General features: G+C 41.1%; 1 protein-coding gene across 4 annotated transcripts in view; it reads right to left on the bottom strand.

The window, feature by feature from the left end:
* Window positions 1-372: 372 nt before the first annotated feature.
* tiam1a (TIAM Rac1 associated GEF 1a) overlaps window positions 373-16,394 on the bottom strand; it is a 98,950-nt gene continuing 82,928 nt past the window's right edge. For all 4 annotated transcript variants that reach the window (XM_072658620.1, XM_072658624.1, XM_072658621.1 and 1 more), the window contains 12 exons: window positions 11,781-11,999; window positions 11,243-11,311; window positions 10,922-11,047; window positions 10,501-10,609; window positions 9,460-9,639; window positions 8,076-8,194; window positions 7,823-7,931; window positions 7,273-7,331; window positions 6,069-6,165; window positions 4,157-4,244; window positions 3,713-3,885; window positions 373-2,678 (listed from right to left, as the gene is read on the bottom strand). In XM_072658620.1, the coding sequence (XP_072514721.1) occupies window positions 2,107-2,678; window positions 3,713-3,885; window positions 4,157-4,244; window positions 6,069-6,165; window positions 7,273-7,331; window positions 7,823-7,931; window positions 8,076-8,194; window positions 9,460-9,639; window positions 10,501-10,609; window positions 10,922-11,047; window positions 11,243-11,311; window positions 11,781-11,999 (1,920 nt within the window). In that variant the 3' untranslated portion in view covers window positions 373-2,106. The remainder of the gene's footprint in view (window positions 2,679-3,712; window positions 3,886-4,156; window positions 4,245-6,068; window positions 6,166-7,272; window positions 7,332-7,822; window positions 7,932-8,075; window positions 8,195-9,459; window positions 9,640-10,500; window positions 10,610-10,921; window positions 11,048-11,242; window positions 11,312-11,780; window positions 12,000-16,394) is intronic.

The raw sequence follows: 16,394 nt of genomic DNA, 5'->3' as shown, positions 1-16,394 counted from the left end.
CATTCATTAAGGACTTGCTCGCAAGCTCCCTTTTGTGTTTTGCAGTCATTTTTTGATACGGCAGGGAGAATAGGAAGTGGCCAGGCACTTAATAACCCTTTCTAAAAGTGCCGTAAACAAGTTAAGAAAAGCAGAGCGTATAATTTTTTTCCCCACAAGCCCTCTGTAAAAAAACAATTTGGCAAAATAACAGGGTTGTAAATGGGCTTGTAAAACAGCATTTTGCCATTCATGAGCATTTTGCACCCCAATCAAAGTCAAGCCAACTAAAATACAGAATAAATGCATTCTTTGGCTTTGACCTTCGAAGCAAAAATAATTGTGTGCTGCCCATTAGCGACCATAACTAGGTAACTCCATTTAAACTGCAAATATAAATAAGGAAAATTTATTTGAGGAGAACAATAATCGTAGTCCACAAACCTATGAACGTACACAGTTTCAAAAATGCAAAGGGCAAAAGTTAAGGAATCTTTACACTTCTGTTAAACAACACATCTCTCTAAGCCAAAAAAGTTGTAGAACTACAGGTACAGTAAGTGATTGCATTTCACAACACGTCCGTGTTAAAAATATACTTTCTTTCTCTTTCAGCAAAATGTTGTTTCCACCATGATCGAAACAAACGGCGTAGAAAATGGCATAAAAGGTCCAAACTCATGCTCAAGTCCTCGGTTTCGCGTACTGGTATCTAAATAGGCCTTAAAGACACTCACTGCTACTTCATAAACAGCTAAGTGCAGTTCCTTACAATATGACGGTGCACCAGTCAGTGATGTCATGTCATACCATACATGTGTGTGTGTCCATGTTGAGTCCGAGTGGCGATTTCGTTCAGTAGTACACCAGAAAAAAAAGGGAGGGGGGGTCGTGATGAGCCGTGTACCTCGAAGCAGAAAAATACTCACATTATTGCAGTGGACAGGGCTGAAAAGTCAGGGCGTTACACTGTCTCTAATCAACCTCAACATGAAATTCAAGTACAGCAGGATCAGTAATAATAGTTCAACATCCCTTCAGTGATTAGGGCTGGGTAATACTGGGCTGTCGGGTAAACAGTAAAGCCAATGAGGAACAGAAAGAAAGGTAACAAAGGAATGAAGGTGTTTTTGGGACATGCTAAACGCGACTTTCCATGGGACAATATGAAATAATATGCTTTTGTGCTCTGGATGGAGTCGTCAGCGCTTCGCCGTCGGGCAAAGCAAGGCTTGCGCTGAGTTAGCCAGTCTTTAGCCACAGACTCTTCGCCATCATGGCAGCCCTTTAGAATAGCAGAAGTGAGCAGCAGTTGAAAAGCTAAAGAAAGAAACAACTAAAACAAACTAAAAATAAAAACCCACATTTTTGCAAAAATAGTTTTGGCAACAAAACAAGTTCAGTGAAAGGAAGTGTAGCTGCCTACAAGTTAGGACTGCGCGCTATGCACCATGTCAGTGTGTGGAGAATCTATAGACAACATGATTGTACAGTAGGTTACTGTAAACTCTCAAAGAAGCCATGGGATGAGGTGCTATGACCGTACGAGTCCACTGAGGCGTTTTCAGCAGCTTGAGTTCATCCGCATATAGGCTCCATGTACTGGTTAATAAGTTAAGAACATGTGTGTTCTGTAGGATTGTCTGAAAGTAGGGGTGCACTTGTATGGCCAAAGTAGTTTTTTTTTTGTTTTTTTTTAAGCTCTAGGCTTGACCTGAAGGTCACACTTTGCAGGTGAATGGTGTTCACCTGTGGCATGTAATTCATAAACCTATTACACGGACTGGCCAAAAAAATGTATCCACATCCCGTGAATATCAGATTCCAACCCTGGCTTCCAAATGTGTACCCCTATCTGGAAGTAGCGTCTGCACAGTACGTCTGATGAAGTCTGATGAAGGCAGATGAGAGCGTCCCGTCTCTCTTTCAGTCTTCCATAAAGCTTATGGATTTATGGGACACAGATTGAGCTCAGTCAGGGTTTCATAATTATTTACACTGGCGGCTGAGATTTCACTGACGTTCCGTTGAAGGGTAAGCTTAATCCATGGCTAGAAAACTGGCCCCGACGTCCAGCATTCCACGCTTCCATAAACAAGGCCTTCCCATGGCCTTGCTCTTTCCCGCTCAGAAGATGTCACTGTTGCAGCCGCTGTTGAAGTCATCTCTGCGGACCCAGATGACCTCCCTCTCCCTCTCTGCAGCGGCGCCTTCCACAGCGCACTGCTTCCGCAGCGGAGTCAGCCTCAGCGGGCCGTGGGACTTCTCAGGCAGCTTGAGTGACAGCTTGTCCTCTGAGCCCTGATTCAGACCGCTGTCTTTTTCCTTTTCACCCTCCTCCACTTCCTCCTCTTCCTCCCCGTCCTCCTCCCCTTCTGCAATAAGAGCCTCGAAAGACTCTTCAAGGCTGGGCTCGGCCAAAGAGCTCTTGACCGACTCGCAGTACTCGTCATCATCGCTGAGAATGTCTGTCTCCTTCACGTCCGCCTGCCTGTCGTACAGCCGCAGGTCAAACTGCTCCTCTACCCAGCGGTCGGTGTCGCGAGTGTTCTGGGGCGGCGAAGGCTGGCTTTGAGGTGGGGAGTCCGTAGAGGAGGCCAAGTCCTGGCTGGAGTTACCATCGAAGACCACGTCCGTGTCAATGGTGAAGCGGTTCCGGATCAGCTTCCTGCGGCCGAGGGTTCGAGTGGGATCTGAAACTGCAGAAGATGAAGGGAGAGAAATTTTGCATTAGCGTAAGCTTCCTTATGTGATTTCGGTTAGGTGCAAATATAGGGGTTTGCAACAGTTCTCAAAAGCCAAATAAAAAACAACAACAATGGGAGATGAATGGTTATTGGATTATATGCTTGAATTTGAATAGGGGTGCACCAATCGCAGTATCGGCCCGATACTGGCCAAACTTACTGGATGGGATATCAGAAAAAAAAAGAATGAATGCATTGTAATGCAGGCTTCATAACTCAAGATCAGTGTAACTTACAGACAGACACAGAGATTATAACAAGCAGCAATACTTATACCATGTGGTTATAGTCTTAACAACTCCAATTGCAGGCGTGAAGTAAATTAATGATCAAAACATGGTAAAATTTGAAAAAAATTCAGTTAATATTTACATTAGTAAATATAGAGCCTATATATATAAGCCTAGATAATTCTTTGAGCCTAGAATTACCTGACAATAACATGGCATGTTGGACTGTCTCATATAAATTCTTTAAAGCCTAAAAAAGGGGATCTAGGAGTCTAAGATGAGGTAAAAAAGATGCATGTCCTTCGGTATCGGCATATACTCAAGGTTGCAGTATCGGTATCGCGCCAGCCCTAATATGAACTCTTAGTTCATAGTTATCCTTCTTAACCTAAATGTATCAAACCAGCCAGGACAGGAGTTTACGTCTTAGTTTTGCAATGAATCTGTGAGCTTAAGTAGCTAAAAATTCATAGAAACCTATGAGCACCAGTCGGCATTGTGCAAACGTGTATAAATCAACCCACATCGGCCTTAAAGTAATCAAAAATGTACGTGTTTTGGGGGTATGGCACAGTGTTGTCCAAGCAAAAGTATGTCACACAGCTAAAAACATTAGTAACCGCAGTCTTTAAGCCTGAATTTTGCCTGTGCCTTGATTCATCTTTATATAGAATCACTCCAGTGCAAAATTAAAGAAGCAAAGGTCAAACAGAAAACCTGTCTGGGCTTTTATGATAAGCAGGACATTTCAGCTACCTGCTCTGTTCATAGTGGGCCGGGCTCCTTTCAGTGCACTCAGGCGTTTCCCTCCAAACGGAATGTACTGCTGATTAAGAGGCAAACTCTCCGTCTTCATCAACTGCCGACGCTGTTTGTCCCTCAGGACTGAGTGCACCGTCTTCAGGAAGTCCTTCTTACTGTCCTGAGAACTGGAACAGAACAGAGCAGCCTTACATGTTTGGACATTTTCTGTACAGAAGTCTCATTCGTCACTGAAATGAGATCATGTAAAAGTGTAAACGCGCCCATGACGATCAAAAGTGCTAAATCAAGATATGCTTGACATTCTGTGCGAGAATTACAGTGTATTACAATGTGAAGGGTGACTTTTGTGAATTCAGCTTTTGAGAGCATGGGATCTGTGCAGGAATTTGTTAATCTTATCTGTAAGAAACCATGGTTCTATAATGAAGAACTTACCTGCAACAGAGGTGGAAAGTCCTCTCTGGTCTCCCTTCAGATTCTGATCTCACGTGAACGATCTCACACACTGCCGTGCCTTCAGAGTCTGTAGAAAAGCACAAACATGCCACAGCAGTATTTATCCACTGACTTTAATGCAACCTCAACTTTAACCTAGACTACCAAAACATGTGCTGGAAGGGTTTACAAAAGGCCGCTCCAGAAGAACGGTCAGAGAGTAAGAGAATGATGCTTAACAGTTAAACTCCGGAGAGACTAAGCATGCCTGAAGAACATTTAAAAGCTCTCTCGGCATCAGGGGCAAGGTTACCGAACTTCAGAGCATTGGCCTGCTGAGTTAATAAGCAGAGCACTGACCTCTATGGAGGTCAATAACTGCAATGGTCATAGTTACTCCCTGTTCACATGCACGGCAATCCAGCCATGAGCTCGTAAAAAAATAAAAAGACGCACCATGCTGCTCCTACAAAGCCTTGTGAAGCACATGTGACCTCCATACGGGGTGAAGAAGGGAGTAAATGTAAAGGGAATTGTATACATTTAGTAACAGAGCAAGAGAGCAAAATGTTTTCAGGAAATGGATAGGAATAGCCTGGACTCTCATGTGTGTGTCTCTAGTTGCACGTAGGTTTGTGAGAACTCCAGATGGGAAATGAGAATGAGAAATGGGTTTGCAAGAATGATTAAGGCTCGTGCTGCAAAAACAGCAGAGAAACTGCTAATTTATGCATCAAGCTCAAGCTGTTTTAAAGCAACACTATGTAGCACTTGTATCTTATAAGAACAGCTACAAAATCAATATGATGCTCCACTGACACAGAGAGAATAGTGCCTCAGTCATTGTCATTCTGGGCTTGGCAAGCTGCTGACTGCACTATGTAAGTCTGGAGCAGCAGCAGGACAATGCACATTAGAACTGTGTCGCGCTGCATGACCCAAGTCATACTTAAAATCTACCCAAGTAAAATCTTGTGTTTATTACCCATCACCTTCGGTCCACATGCTTCTTTCACTGGTATCACTGAGCTAGTCAAGAAATGCATGTGTAAAGCAGGTCCCTTAGGGGTTGCTCGAAGCGCGAATTACACTTCCTGACTGTAGGGGGAGCCTAGAAGCAGGCATACCCTATTTGGCATGATTTCCAATGTGTTATGTAGTCCTGTCCTGTGATATCATGTGGTGTGACCATGAAATAAAAAAAATCACCTGCATTGATCAAAAAGAGGATGCTGCAAAATATGCCAATTTGCCAAGTCCCACAGAGACAGCTAGCAGGTTTATAATTCTCTCAAATTTGGAAAAAACTCTACTTTAGTCACATTATGGAATAAAAATAAGATAAGATAAGATAGTCCTTTATTATAAGATAATTATTAACTCCTAAGTAATGCAAAATCTTTGTTTACCAATGTTATATCACTGAGAATTTGTAAAAAAAAAAAAATGAAGGAAATTCATTAATTTATGATAAGTCAGGGTCGCACCACATGACACTTTGCAAGGCCACGGCCAATTCATCTGGACGAAAAAAATGCTTAAATCACTTCATCTAAATATTTAATATCACATTCTTAATGTTTAATCAATTGCAACAGGGTTTGTTTATTGTCAGCATTTATGAGCAGGAATACAAATGATGAGTTCAGTGAACTACATTTACTTATGTAGAATAAACTGAAATTAACTATACTGAGAGTTATTGTAACACAACAGTTCAGTTCAGGTGAGTTCATGCTTCTGAAAACATGCATCGGATCAGTCCACAGATTGCAGAACCTGGATACAATGTGTAAAACTACATTATGCGACTTAAGATTTCTGCTAAAATTAAAGAGTTTATTAGTTTTTCAACATATTGAGAAAAGAAGGCTGTAGAGTGTAGAAAAATGTGTGTCAGAAAGAAACTCACTGGTGGGCGTGCGGACTTGGAGAGCGTCTGTGGAGATCATGTGCCTGAATCGAAACGGGTCTCGCTCATCAGACACTGAAGCTCTATGAGAAGTTCCCTACAGAGAGAAGAGAAAGACAGAAATGAGAGGCAAGTAATGAAAAACTGACAGTTTATAAAGTATCCAGTACTGGCATCCGTGAGTGTGTCGGGCTGGTGTCTAGATTATGTGATTTCTGATCCTGTATGATAAAGCTAAACTTTAAATGGTTGCTATTCCAGCGAGAGCCAGAGCATGAATGTGCTCAGTTCTGTCACCAGCTCACCTGATTTTTACACCGTTAAGCACTGATTTAACAAACCAGCTGCTGGATGAGCACAATGATGTAAAACCACTGCTTTTTGTATTAAAGTTATTGTATTAATTCTAATATTTGTGTTTTACTAATTAATAATGGTGTCTAAAACATTGCACAGTCCTGTATATAACATACATTTGCTATACTATGACTTTCTTATCACATCTAATGTTGATTTGTTTACATAAAATAAGACAATAAGCTCTTTTCTAGTCCACAGCCATTTGACTTTAATAAGACTTCACACAATGACATTGATCCTAAGGGTGTTAAAGAGAATGGAAGTTTTACTGGGGGGCTTTTGCACCCCATTCAAGTCAAGCCCTGTGCTTAACTACTCTTATTTATAGCTTCGTACACCAAAGGTGTTCTTGCAAACGTCTATTATCATTATTACCAAAAAATAGCCCCAGCAGTTTGTATAGACTATAGTTCTAGGTAAGACTGATGACCCGTCATACACTTTCAGAAATCACTGAAACGTGCATTTTTCATTATGCTAACACAGATCGTATAAGCTTCCATTACTTATTATCTACATTAGCCTCGTAGCTTCAGTGCCAAATTAAAGAAGCAAAAGGTCAGACAGCAAACTTGTCTTGGCTGATGGACTACATTTGGGCTAATCTGGTTTTTGTCCATGTCCATGTCAGGTGCCAAAGCCTTTAGTCACTTATGGCACAAGGAGAAAATGTGGAAGACATGTTAGGAGTGACAGTGCTAGCAGTGCTGCTGTTAGGCACCTCGCTCTGTGTGCACTATAATGGAAGAGCTCGCACTTACTAAAAGTGCCGGGCCTGCTGCTCGGCAAGCCTAGCAGCCTGTTAATGCATAATGGAGGAAAAGCGGGGAAGAAAAGCACTCACGATTTTTTTCTTCTGCTTGGAGCAATCTCTGTACACAAAAACGACGGCTGTCCTGAAAACTGGAAGAAAAAGAAGAGCAGGCAGAAAGGCATTAGTCTGGAATGAGAAAAACCATGTCAAATTGTACAAGAATTCCCGGCACAGATGGCTGACTAAGTAAAGCTTCAGGCTCTGTGTTTTCTTTTTTTTCTTCTTTTTTTTAAGGTCCTTTTAGTTTAGCATTTTAAAGAGCAAAACGTGACCCGAAGAAAAATCAGTAACCCACATCTGCGGGGCAAATCAACCTTCCGCATCTTCCCGCTACTCTGAAATGCTTTCAAACGTTCCTTGTCTGCAGAAAGCCCATGAAGCCTGGCGACTGCAATATTAATGTCCAGAGTGCCACCGGACAAAGTGGTTTCTTCAGTGCCGGTGGGCCCGAAGACGGCAGTTGCAGAAGTGCATGGACTGATGAATAAGAGACAGGATGCTATTCCGGGAAGCGGCGGCCCACTTTTCCATCACCCTCACACACACACGCATGCACACTCATACACGCGTTCTAGCTTACCGAAGGCAGCGAGCTCAGGGTCTTTCTTTCCCTTCATCAGAGATGGTGGGGGGTTAATCCAGGCCACTGTAGCGTGGAGTAATAGGTCACCCATAGACAAATCGGCCACCTGGAGCAGGAGAAATTTGGGAAATTGCAGGCATTGGATTATTCTTTTGCTGTGTGAAACAAGCTGTAAATATTGCACAGTAACTGCAAAACCATCAAACCCACACTACTCCACACAAAGTGAACAAAACCACAGCCTTCTTGCCTCTTTCTTGTCTGCACTCTGTTCGCTGATAAGCTGGTCGAACACAGCTCCGTACTCCTCATGGATCTTTTGCATCTCGTTGATGTGGCTCGCAACTTTATTCATGGCTTTAATGGCAACTGTACAGGATGAAAGACGACAGTAAGGAAGAGTCTACAGTAACGCATCCAAAGTTTACTTCAACTAACAAACTTCACTTTTTGTTTGGTAATTCTTTGCTGAAGATCGGCAAGTCTTTAATGACAGCTGACATGCATGTACATATTGTTGCTGTCATACAAAAAACATCTCCAAACATCTCCAAAATGGCAACTTCACAGGCAGTTGGAAACAAAGCTTTTTAACTTTCAATGGAAGTCAATGTAAAAAGATTTTACGTCATTTCGGAGCTTTTCTATTGGTCCACTCATCGAGAAACTGACAGATTCACATAATGTCAAAAGTGGAAAACGATGAAATTGGAGATGCAAGGCTTTTGCGAGTCAGCAAGACATAGATTTATAGGTTTAGTCCAAGCATCATTTGTCAGAATCTGTTTTTGACAACTTTTGATGTAATTTCACTCTAGAAGGCCCCGTTCACACCTGCCGTTAACAGCGTCCTGGGTGATCCAATCATAAGCGGCCAGCACAAAGTACAGGTGTGAACGTGATACAATGCGCATCATGGGCGAATTGTAATCCGATCACTCAGACCACATTCAGAGGTGCCAAAGCATCTCGATGCAGCCCCAACAGCAACGCCCTGACCGCCCACAGAAATAAACGGCATCACTGCCCCAGCTGGAAAGTACGTAATAACCACAAGACCACACCGTCTGCATGAGTTAGCTGATCACGCCACACTAACAAACTAACTAACTAACGGATAAAGGCAATAATGTGGCTTATTATTATTTTTAGATATTTGTATATTAATGTGTGCCATGCTCCTCCTACAGCGGTCACAGGAGATACATTTAAAATGCCAGGTGCACTGCTCAGATCACTCGAGACGCACGTTAAAACGCTGTACAGGCTTATGGCAGTTGTTATGAATGTTTTTTGTAGGTTGAAGCCACATAATTGTGCTATAAATAAAACATAAGATGCTATAAAATTTTTGTTTTGGCTGATAATTTTAACAGGCCATTCGTGACTGGACAGTAACAGTGGGCTCTATTGGCAATACCTCTCTACAGCGACTAGACAAGCTCTGTGTGTGTGTGGGTGTAGACTTGCAAAAAGGGTGCAACCTAAAGCAGCTGAATGCATTCAGTAGAAAGGGTGTCTACAAACATTTGGACATATAGTCTATTTTGTTTGACATTTTTTGGACCCCTTTCAATCAGGCAAATTCCATGTATCATTTTTATAAGTACTTGGCCTTGAGCTACTGTACTTACCATTGAGATGGTAGTGCTCCTCGCTGTCCGGGTCAGTGAGGCAGTAGAGCTCTCGCAGCAGCAGAGGGTATTTCAGCACCCTCTGTATGGGCTTGATCAGATATGATTCCAGAGTGGAGGAGTGTTGCTGTCTGGGGTTCCTCTCAGCCAGAAATGCTTTAAACTCCGGGTCAGTCTTAGCTGCAAAAAAGATGATGGAGGCTTCAGAAGCAATAAAAAAAAACCCTCTTTCAAATGCATTTCAACAATACCGGCATGTACCCTGTGCTTTGACTTTGACTGACATTCGTTGAGGGCTAAATGCCCATGAGAGTGTGCAGAAGTCACCACAGCGAGGCAGTATTTTTCAAAAAATGGAAATCTATAAATTCCTCAATGACTTAAAGGCTCACCTCCCGTTTCTAAAAGTACATGCTTGGGTGCTTCAGACTGCACATTAAACAGTTACCCTTTCTGTTTCAGCCCAGCCTATAGCACTGAGCCCAGCGGGATGGGATGGCTGGCTGGCTGAACACCGTACACTTTCTCTGCTGTACACTGAACATGACTTCATCTTTAGTTATTCACTGTTCTTTCCTGCCAAGCCTTATGAAAAGAAATTGTGCTGTGTAAACAAGGGCCTTGGGGATTGGCACAAGCACAGAGAGGCAGAAAAAGGCCTTCTTTGGGACTCCCCTTGGAAAAGACGCTGTGGAACCAGTAACAGTAGCCTGTGTTTACTGTAAGAAACTCACAAGAAACTCACATATCAGCCAAACCACAGCTTCTCAAGAGAAGAAAAACAGCATATAGGGTTTACTGAACTTTGGTCCAATGCTCTCAAAACATCAAAAAAAAAGGTGCAAGTGTGAGAATATTGCTCCCGGAGCTGGAAGGTGTCCACAGGACAAAAAGGAGAGTACTAGGTTTCAATCAGTGTGAAAAGCTCACGTGGACTGTCTCACAATGAGGAGTGACATGTTTTTGCATTGTGATCTCTTCTCTACAGCATGTTTTTAAAAGATGAGAGAAATAGGAGGCTGAGTGGTAGGGTGGGTTTACCTTTGGTGAGGACCTTAGGGACTTTTGTATGGCTGGCACAAAAAGCACTGTAAATTTTGAAACGGTCCGCATAGTACAAAAAGGAGCCGCCGAGTGAGAAGAGCACTTTCTGTGGAGCAGAACAAGAAGAAGGCAGTTTACTATGGTTTACTTGATATTTTAATAATGGTAGTATTAAGAACCACTTGATAATAATGTACCATTGAGAACCAATTAATTCTATAATATAACACTGAGAACTACTTGATCATTGGAAAACATAGGATTGAGAACCAGTACTGCTGACACACAAGGACACGTACAAGTACAGCTGTGAAACTTGATCATTTGATCATTCGATGTACCGTTGAGAGCTTTTTGACACCAACTGATAATGTGCCATGTAGAACCAGTATATATATTAATATATAAATAACGATACCTTAAACTGGTCCACTCTCTCAAGCTTGTCCAAATCTGGAACTAGTCTGGTTCCATCTTCCAGAGTCTTCAGAAACTCCACCTGGAACTCCACCATTTCTGGCAGGTTCCCAAAGAGAACGTCCAGCTGCAAATGCACACAACAATGACCGTGACTTTGTCACTTCAACATGTTTTATGATTCTTACACTTTTCTTTACAATTGTCCCATTTATCCTGGTTCACAGTTGTGTCATCAACTGGTCAACCACAGTTTGGAAACGACACAAGCTAGGTTTTATGAGTTCTATGGATTCTGACCATGCAATCTTGTGGCACTCACCTCATCCTGAGAGAGGAAGTTTTCCTTCTGCAGAGGTGTTAGGTATCGCTCAATTAGACAATTTAGGTCCTAGAGAAAACATTATGGGGTGGAAAGGAGAGAGATATTAAGGTATTTCAGAGGTAATGCCACATTATTAGAATATGCAGTCCTTGCCTGCAGTCAAAGCAGAGGCTAATTGGCTTTAGTAAGTAAACAAATCATGTGTCTTTATACTTTAGCCAGTCACTGAACACATGCTATAGTGTAGCTTCAGGCACTTAAGTGTGGGCACTTTAAACTCTACACAAGGCCTGTTCAGCTCTTAGGTCTATTTAGCCCCTAAGTAAAAAGTAAAACCCCTCTCATTAACGCTAAACACTCTAAAGACTTGCTGACCATGAAACCTGAATATAAAATATATCTATTACATCTTCATAAATATTGGCAAAGGTAAGTGAACTGAGAGACAATCATGTTTATGTAGTAGATTTTATTCATATTAAAACAATATAATAATAAATGTGTTAGTAATGAAATGACTCCAGTGGGGGCTGACCTTAACGTAGGTGCGCTCCGTGTCCACCAGCTCGCTTATGACCTTGCGGAGTTTGTCCGCGTCCGACAGTTGCCGCTGGGTGGCGGGTGCGGGAATGGGTGAGATGGGGCTGGGTATGCATGAGGAAGAGGAGGAGGAAGACGACGAGGAAGATGGCAGGGCCTCCGCAGGATTCATGTCATGAAGGCTGCGGCAGAATGCGGTCACTTGCTCCGTACTCTGGAAAGAGAAAGAGAGAGATTGAATTACTCACACGGCCTTCGACCATAAGACGTTGTGTCCCTCTCATATTACTAGAGGAAGTTACCAATAATTTGTAGTTACTATAGTCGCTAAATTATGAACATTTATAGAAATAACTGTGTAATTAAGCCTAATACCTTGGAAGTTGAACGGACAGGAAGGCAAAACAGTAAAAAAAACATAGCAAGCAGTCGGAGACATGAACACGCTGGCAAGATGGTGCAAAGGAACTGATCATGACTTGTCTGTTCAGGTTTAGAATGCCACACCCCCTTTCAGGACCCATTCCTTAGGCTGGCCCTCCTCTCACTTCTGCATTTGAGATGCTGGTGATATCATCAAGTGCATAAAAGCCTGTGTTTACAGTCCCAGTGTGAGGGGAATATGTGAAATATGATGATCAAATCAGGGTTGGGCTGATCCTAGATTAGACATTAGACAAGTCTCTTACTCTCTTGATTCTAATCCTTTTAATGCAGCGGCAAAGAAGGAGCGATTTCCGTCTTTTAACTCTAGCTAGTCATTATCTAGGATGATGCAAAAAAGCTGAAATGCATGGATTTGTTGCTGTGCTTCTGCCACAAGCTACCATTTGAGCAAGAAATTAAATGATTAGGAATATATTGGTAATTTTTCATTGGTTACACTGATCAAACAAATCACTGAAAACTGTTAGTGATCGGCAGCGCATCCAACAATAAAGGTAGAATTGTGCATGTTCCATAGCAATAGAAAACACAGTAGCTTTACTATGCACAAAGAGGACATACACACGGCCCTATATATATATATATATAGTGGTCAACTCCCCTAAGCTGAAGAGCTAATTTAGTGATTAGCAAGCTGCAACCTGACCGACTGTGGTTGCAGTCTCTCTCTCTTATTATAAAAAAAACGCTTACACATGGCTAACATTAGCATTTGCTCTGTTTTTGTCTTTACAGCTGATGATCTGCGTCAACTGTGTTATTTGCTGATGATTGGTCAAGAGAGATAAATGTGGACAAGCAGGCTTTGCCAGCTACAGTTTAGTTTTAGGCAAACAAACATACACACACACACAGAGAACGAGAGCAAGGCAATTAGAGATATGATTCCCATTAAACATCCTTAACAATGACAGAACGGAACAAGAAGCGGCTCAGATGAGCTAAAAACACAAACGGCTAGAAGAAAACCAATCCAACTTGATATCCGCAGTTAAAACGACCAAGGCACTTTTATAATTCAACGCCCATCACACACATCAGACAACAGAAAAATAGCCTGAGCTCTGTGATTGATGACTGTGGAGCACCTTCCAATCGAAGATGCGCAAACAAAAATGTAATTTCACCATCCAAACTGAAATATAGGACGCCATCCCAGCATGCACTGCAGGAATCAGCCAGGATAAATGGATTAAACAAGGTATCTGGAGCATTTCTGCAGTCTGACACCAAACACTGGGCTTTCAAGCTGAAGTATAATGATAAGGCAGGCTTTAGCGTTAACTTTCAGAAGGCCGCTGTGTGTAAATCATTCCTTCCATGATACCTTCTGATATGCAAAGCACTCTATTCCAGCATTCACTCCATTTCCGTGTTTATTCCCTTGCCTCCGCTACTGTCCAGCTGCTCTCCTCTGGGAAATGTAACACAGAGCCAGTTTTCCATCACGGGACCTCAACCAGTTCCTCCGGCCGCATGCTCTGCGTCATCTTTTTCTCACCCTTCAAACTGCCCCTATCTAGTCTGAACACAAGTGCACAAGTGTATACACACACACAAACAGAGCTTTAAATATTCTTACAGCTTGCAATTAGACATCATACTACACAGTATCTAATCATGCTGTATTGTGTCTATTTTCTAATCATTAATTACGTTTTTTTATCCAGCAAATTTTAATAGACTTTTACATTAACGCCATGTTGAGGCTTACCGGTCCTAACAGCCAAGGTTCCCTCTGAAAAGAGCTGATGTGCTTTCAGGCCTTCTTACAGGCCAAGCAGAGGCACACCTTACATCCTGCAGCCACACTGACTCTCTGTGGACAAGACCTATGGAAACCCCTGCTGTCAAAATGGACCGATCATGCGAACATCCTGATCTGTCAAAGATCTGAGAACATCTGAGACTTAAACCTGTTGTAGGTTCCTTCATGATGTATGTGCATCAAGTCTAGTTTTATTTAGTTTAATAGTAACCAAGATCTCCTTGACATAAGTGGATTTCCATGTTTTTTGTTCATAATTTGTTGTTTTTAATGTATAATTTATACAGCATATAGTTAAATATCATAAATTACATACAAAGTGTTTTTTTTTTAGATGTAGTCAATATATTAGTCAATATTTCAAGTATCAAAAATATACAACAATAATGCTGTTGCAAATATTCATTTCTAATCATTTAATGTTGAATTTGTGCCCTCGGGATTTGATCACTACTTTTGAAACATGGCATCCTGGACATTATCAAGATCATTTTAAAATGATCTTCAGCGCCGTTCAGCACTCTTCATCGGACAAGAGTGGAATTGTTTTATACATTTATCTGCAATCAGCTGAGGTTCATCATACTAAAAACGCTGACTCCAAACCTCTAAACAGTAGTATAGAAAAGCAGAGCATTTTTATTATGATCTGAATGTGATTAACAGTTACTGGTGTGTATGGCCTTATTTTTTTGAAAATGCAATCCTTTACCTTTCACATCCACGTGTTTCACATTGACACAAATGGAAATAGTGAAAGGGCTGACTAGACCCTTTTAAACGTAAATGTAACTATATACTATAGAATTAAGTAAGAAATTTTGAAATAAGAAATTATGTATAGCAAAATGACAACAACAAGCGGCAAAAATTGACCATAAAACATTGTGGTAAAGATGTTAGCAGACACATATATATGGAGCCAATAGAGGAAATAAAATACATCAATTAATTCAAATGGGGGGAAAAACATGAATAAATAAATAATAACATAAAAGCAAATAATAATAATAATAATAATAATAATAATAATAATGTGGGGCATCAAAACATAAATAATTAGATGAGCATTCTTTTATTTATTTGATAGGTTTGTGTAATTCTGTATTTCAACCAAATTCGCTAATTAGGTAGCCTAAACTGACACACTTCTGAAAGCAGTGCCACCCGTCCAGCTCCTGCTGTGTTGACAGAGACTGTAAGTCAAGGCTAACAGCAGTTTCTGAGACGAGAAGCATGTAGATGTAATGTCAACTGGTTCAACATCATTGACACAGTGAGTCAGATGACGTTAGACATTATACTAAAAGCTGCTGTGTTGAAATTAAACTGCTACTGTGGAGCATGTGTTTAGCATCTCAAGCCTACCTACTGTGTGTACTGCAGCTCTAGGCTAGCATTAGGCACCTGACTACAGTTTCTGTTCCACCTAAAAAAAGACAGTGCAGTTACATTCTGGTGCACAAATTAGAAGCTGACTTGTGATCAGACTGTTTCAGGAGCACTTCCCCTTGTCTTGTAGCTGCTTGAGCTGTTCTCTTCAGCAGTGCCGTTGTGCGCTATAGGCTCTATGATGCTGAGGCCGGTTTTGTTGCATTAATAAGATCTGTAACAGCTCACAAACCTGGGTTTAAAACAATGTTTAAAAGTGTTATAAATCTCTGCTATATCCCTTATCAGTGGCTCTTGGGCAGTCCTGGTTTAAACAAAGCGGAGTAGAGGAGTCTGAGTCGACTCCACAAAACCCAGAGTCATGAAGCTTAACCAGACAGACTGGCTTGGACCAACACACTAGATTTACATTAGTATTGCCCACTTCATTAGCATGGGCTGGTTTGAGCATTCCTGCATATAAATATGAATATGCTTATTTGATTATTTATTTATTTTAGAACATTTTGGACCACATTCATTTTTTATTCACTGTTCTGTGCCCCATATTATTTCATTATTTCATGAACGTATTTATTTTTTACTTCTATAACAGTTAACAGTCTTTTATTTCTCATGAATAAACAAATCTTGTCCCATATTAAGATGATCATTTATTTATTATCATAAATGTGGTATTAACTTATTTATTTCATAGATTTTCGGCCACACCACCTTTATTTATGTATCTTACTGTATTTGTTTAATGAATTTGTTCATGTTTTACTTCTGTGACTCATTTATTTCTTTCTTTAATTAGTTTGTATTCATTTTTATTATTATCATTATAAATTACGCCATGACACGCTTTCCGCAAGACATAAACTGTACTAGAACTAGAAACGCTATAAGGTACAACCCTTATCTCCTAAGGTTATGAGATGTTTACGACGTACTGTGGGAAAGTCCTCACGTAATATGATCAATTATCGCCGCTTGTGTAGCATAGTGGATAACAACGCT

Source organism: Salminus brasiliensis, chromosome 16 (assembly GCF_030463535.1).
Source record: "Salminus brasiliensis chromosome 16, fSalBra1.hap2, whole genome shotgun sequence".
Lineage (NCBI taxonomy): Eukaryota > Metazoa > Chordata > Actinopteri > Characiformes > Bryconidae > Salminus > Salminus brasiliensis.
The sequence above is the reverse complement of the archived record's forward strand: the minus strand, read 5'-3'. Positions and strand labels throughout refer to the sequence as shown.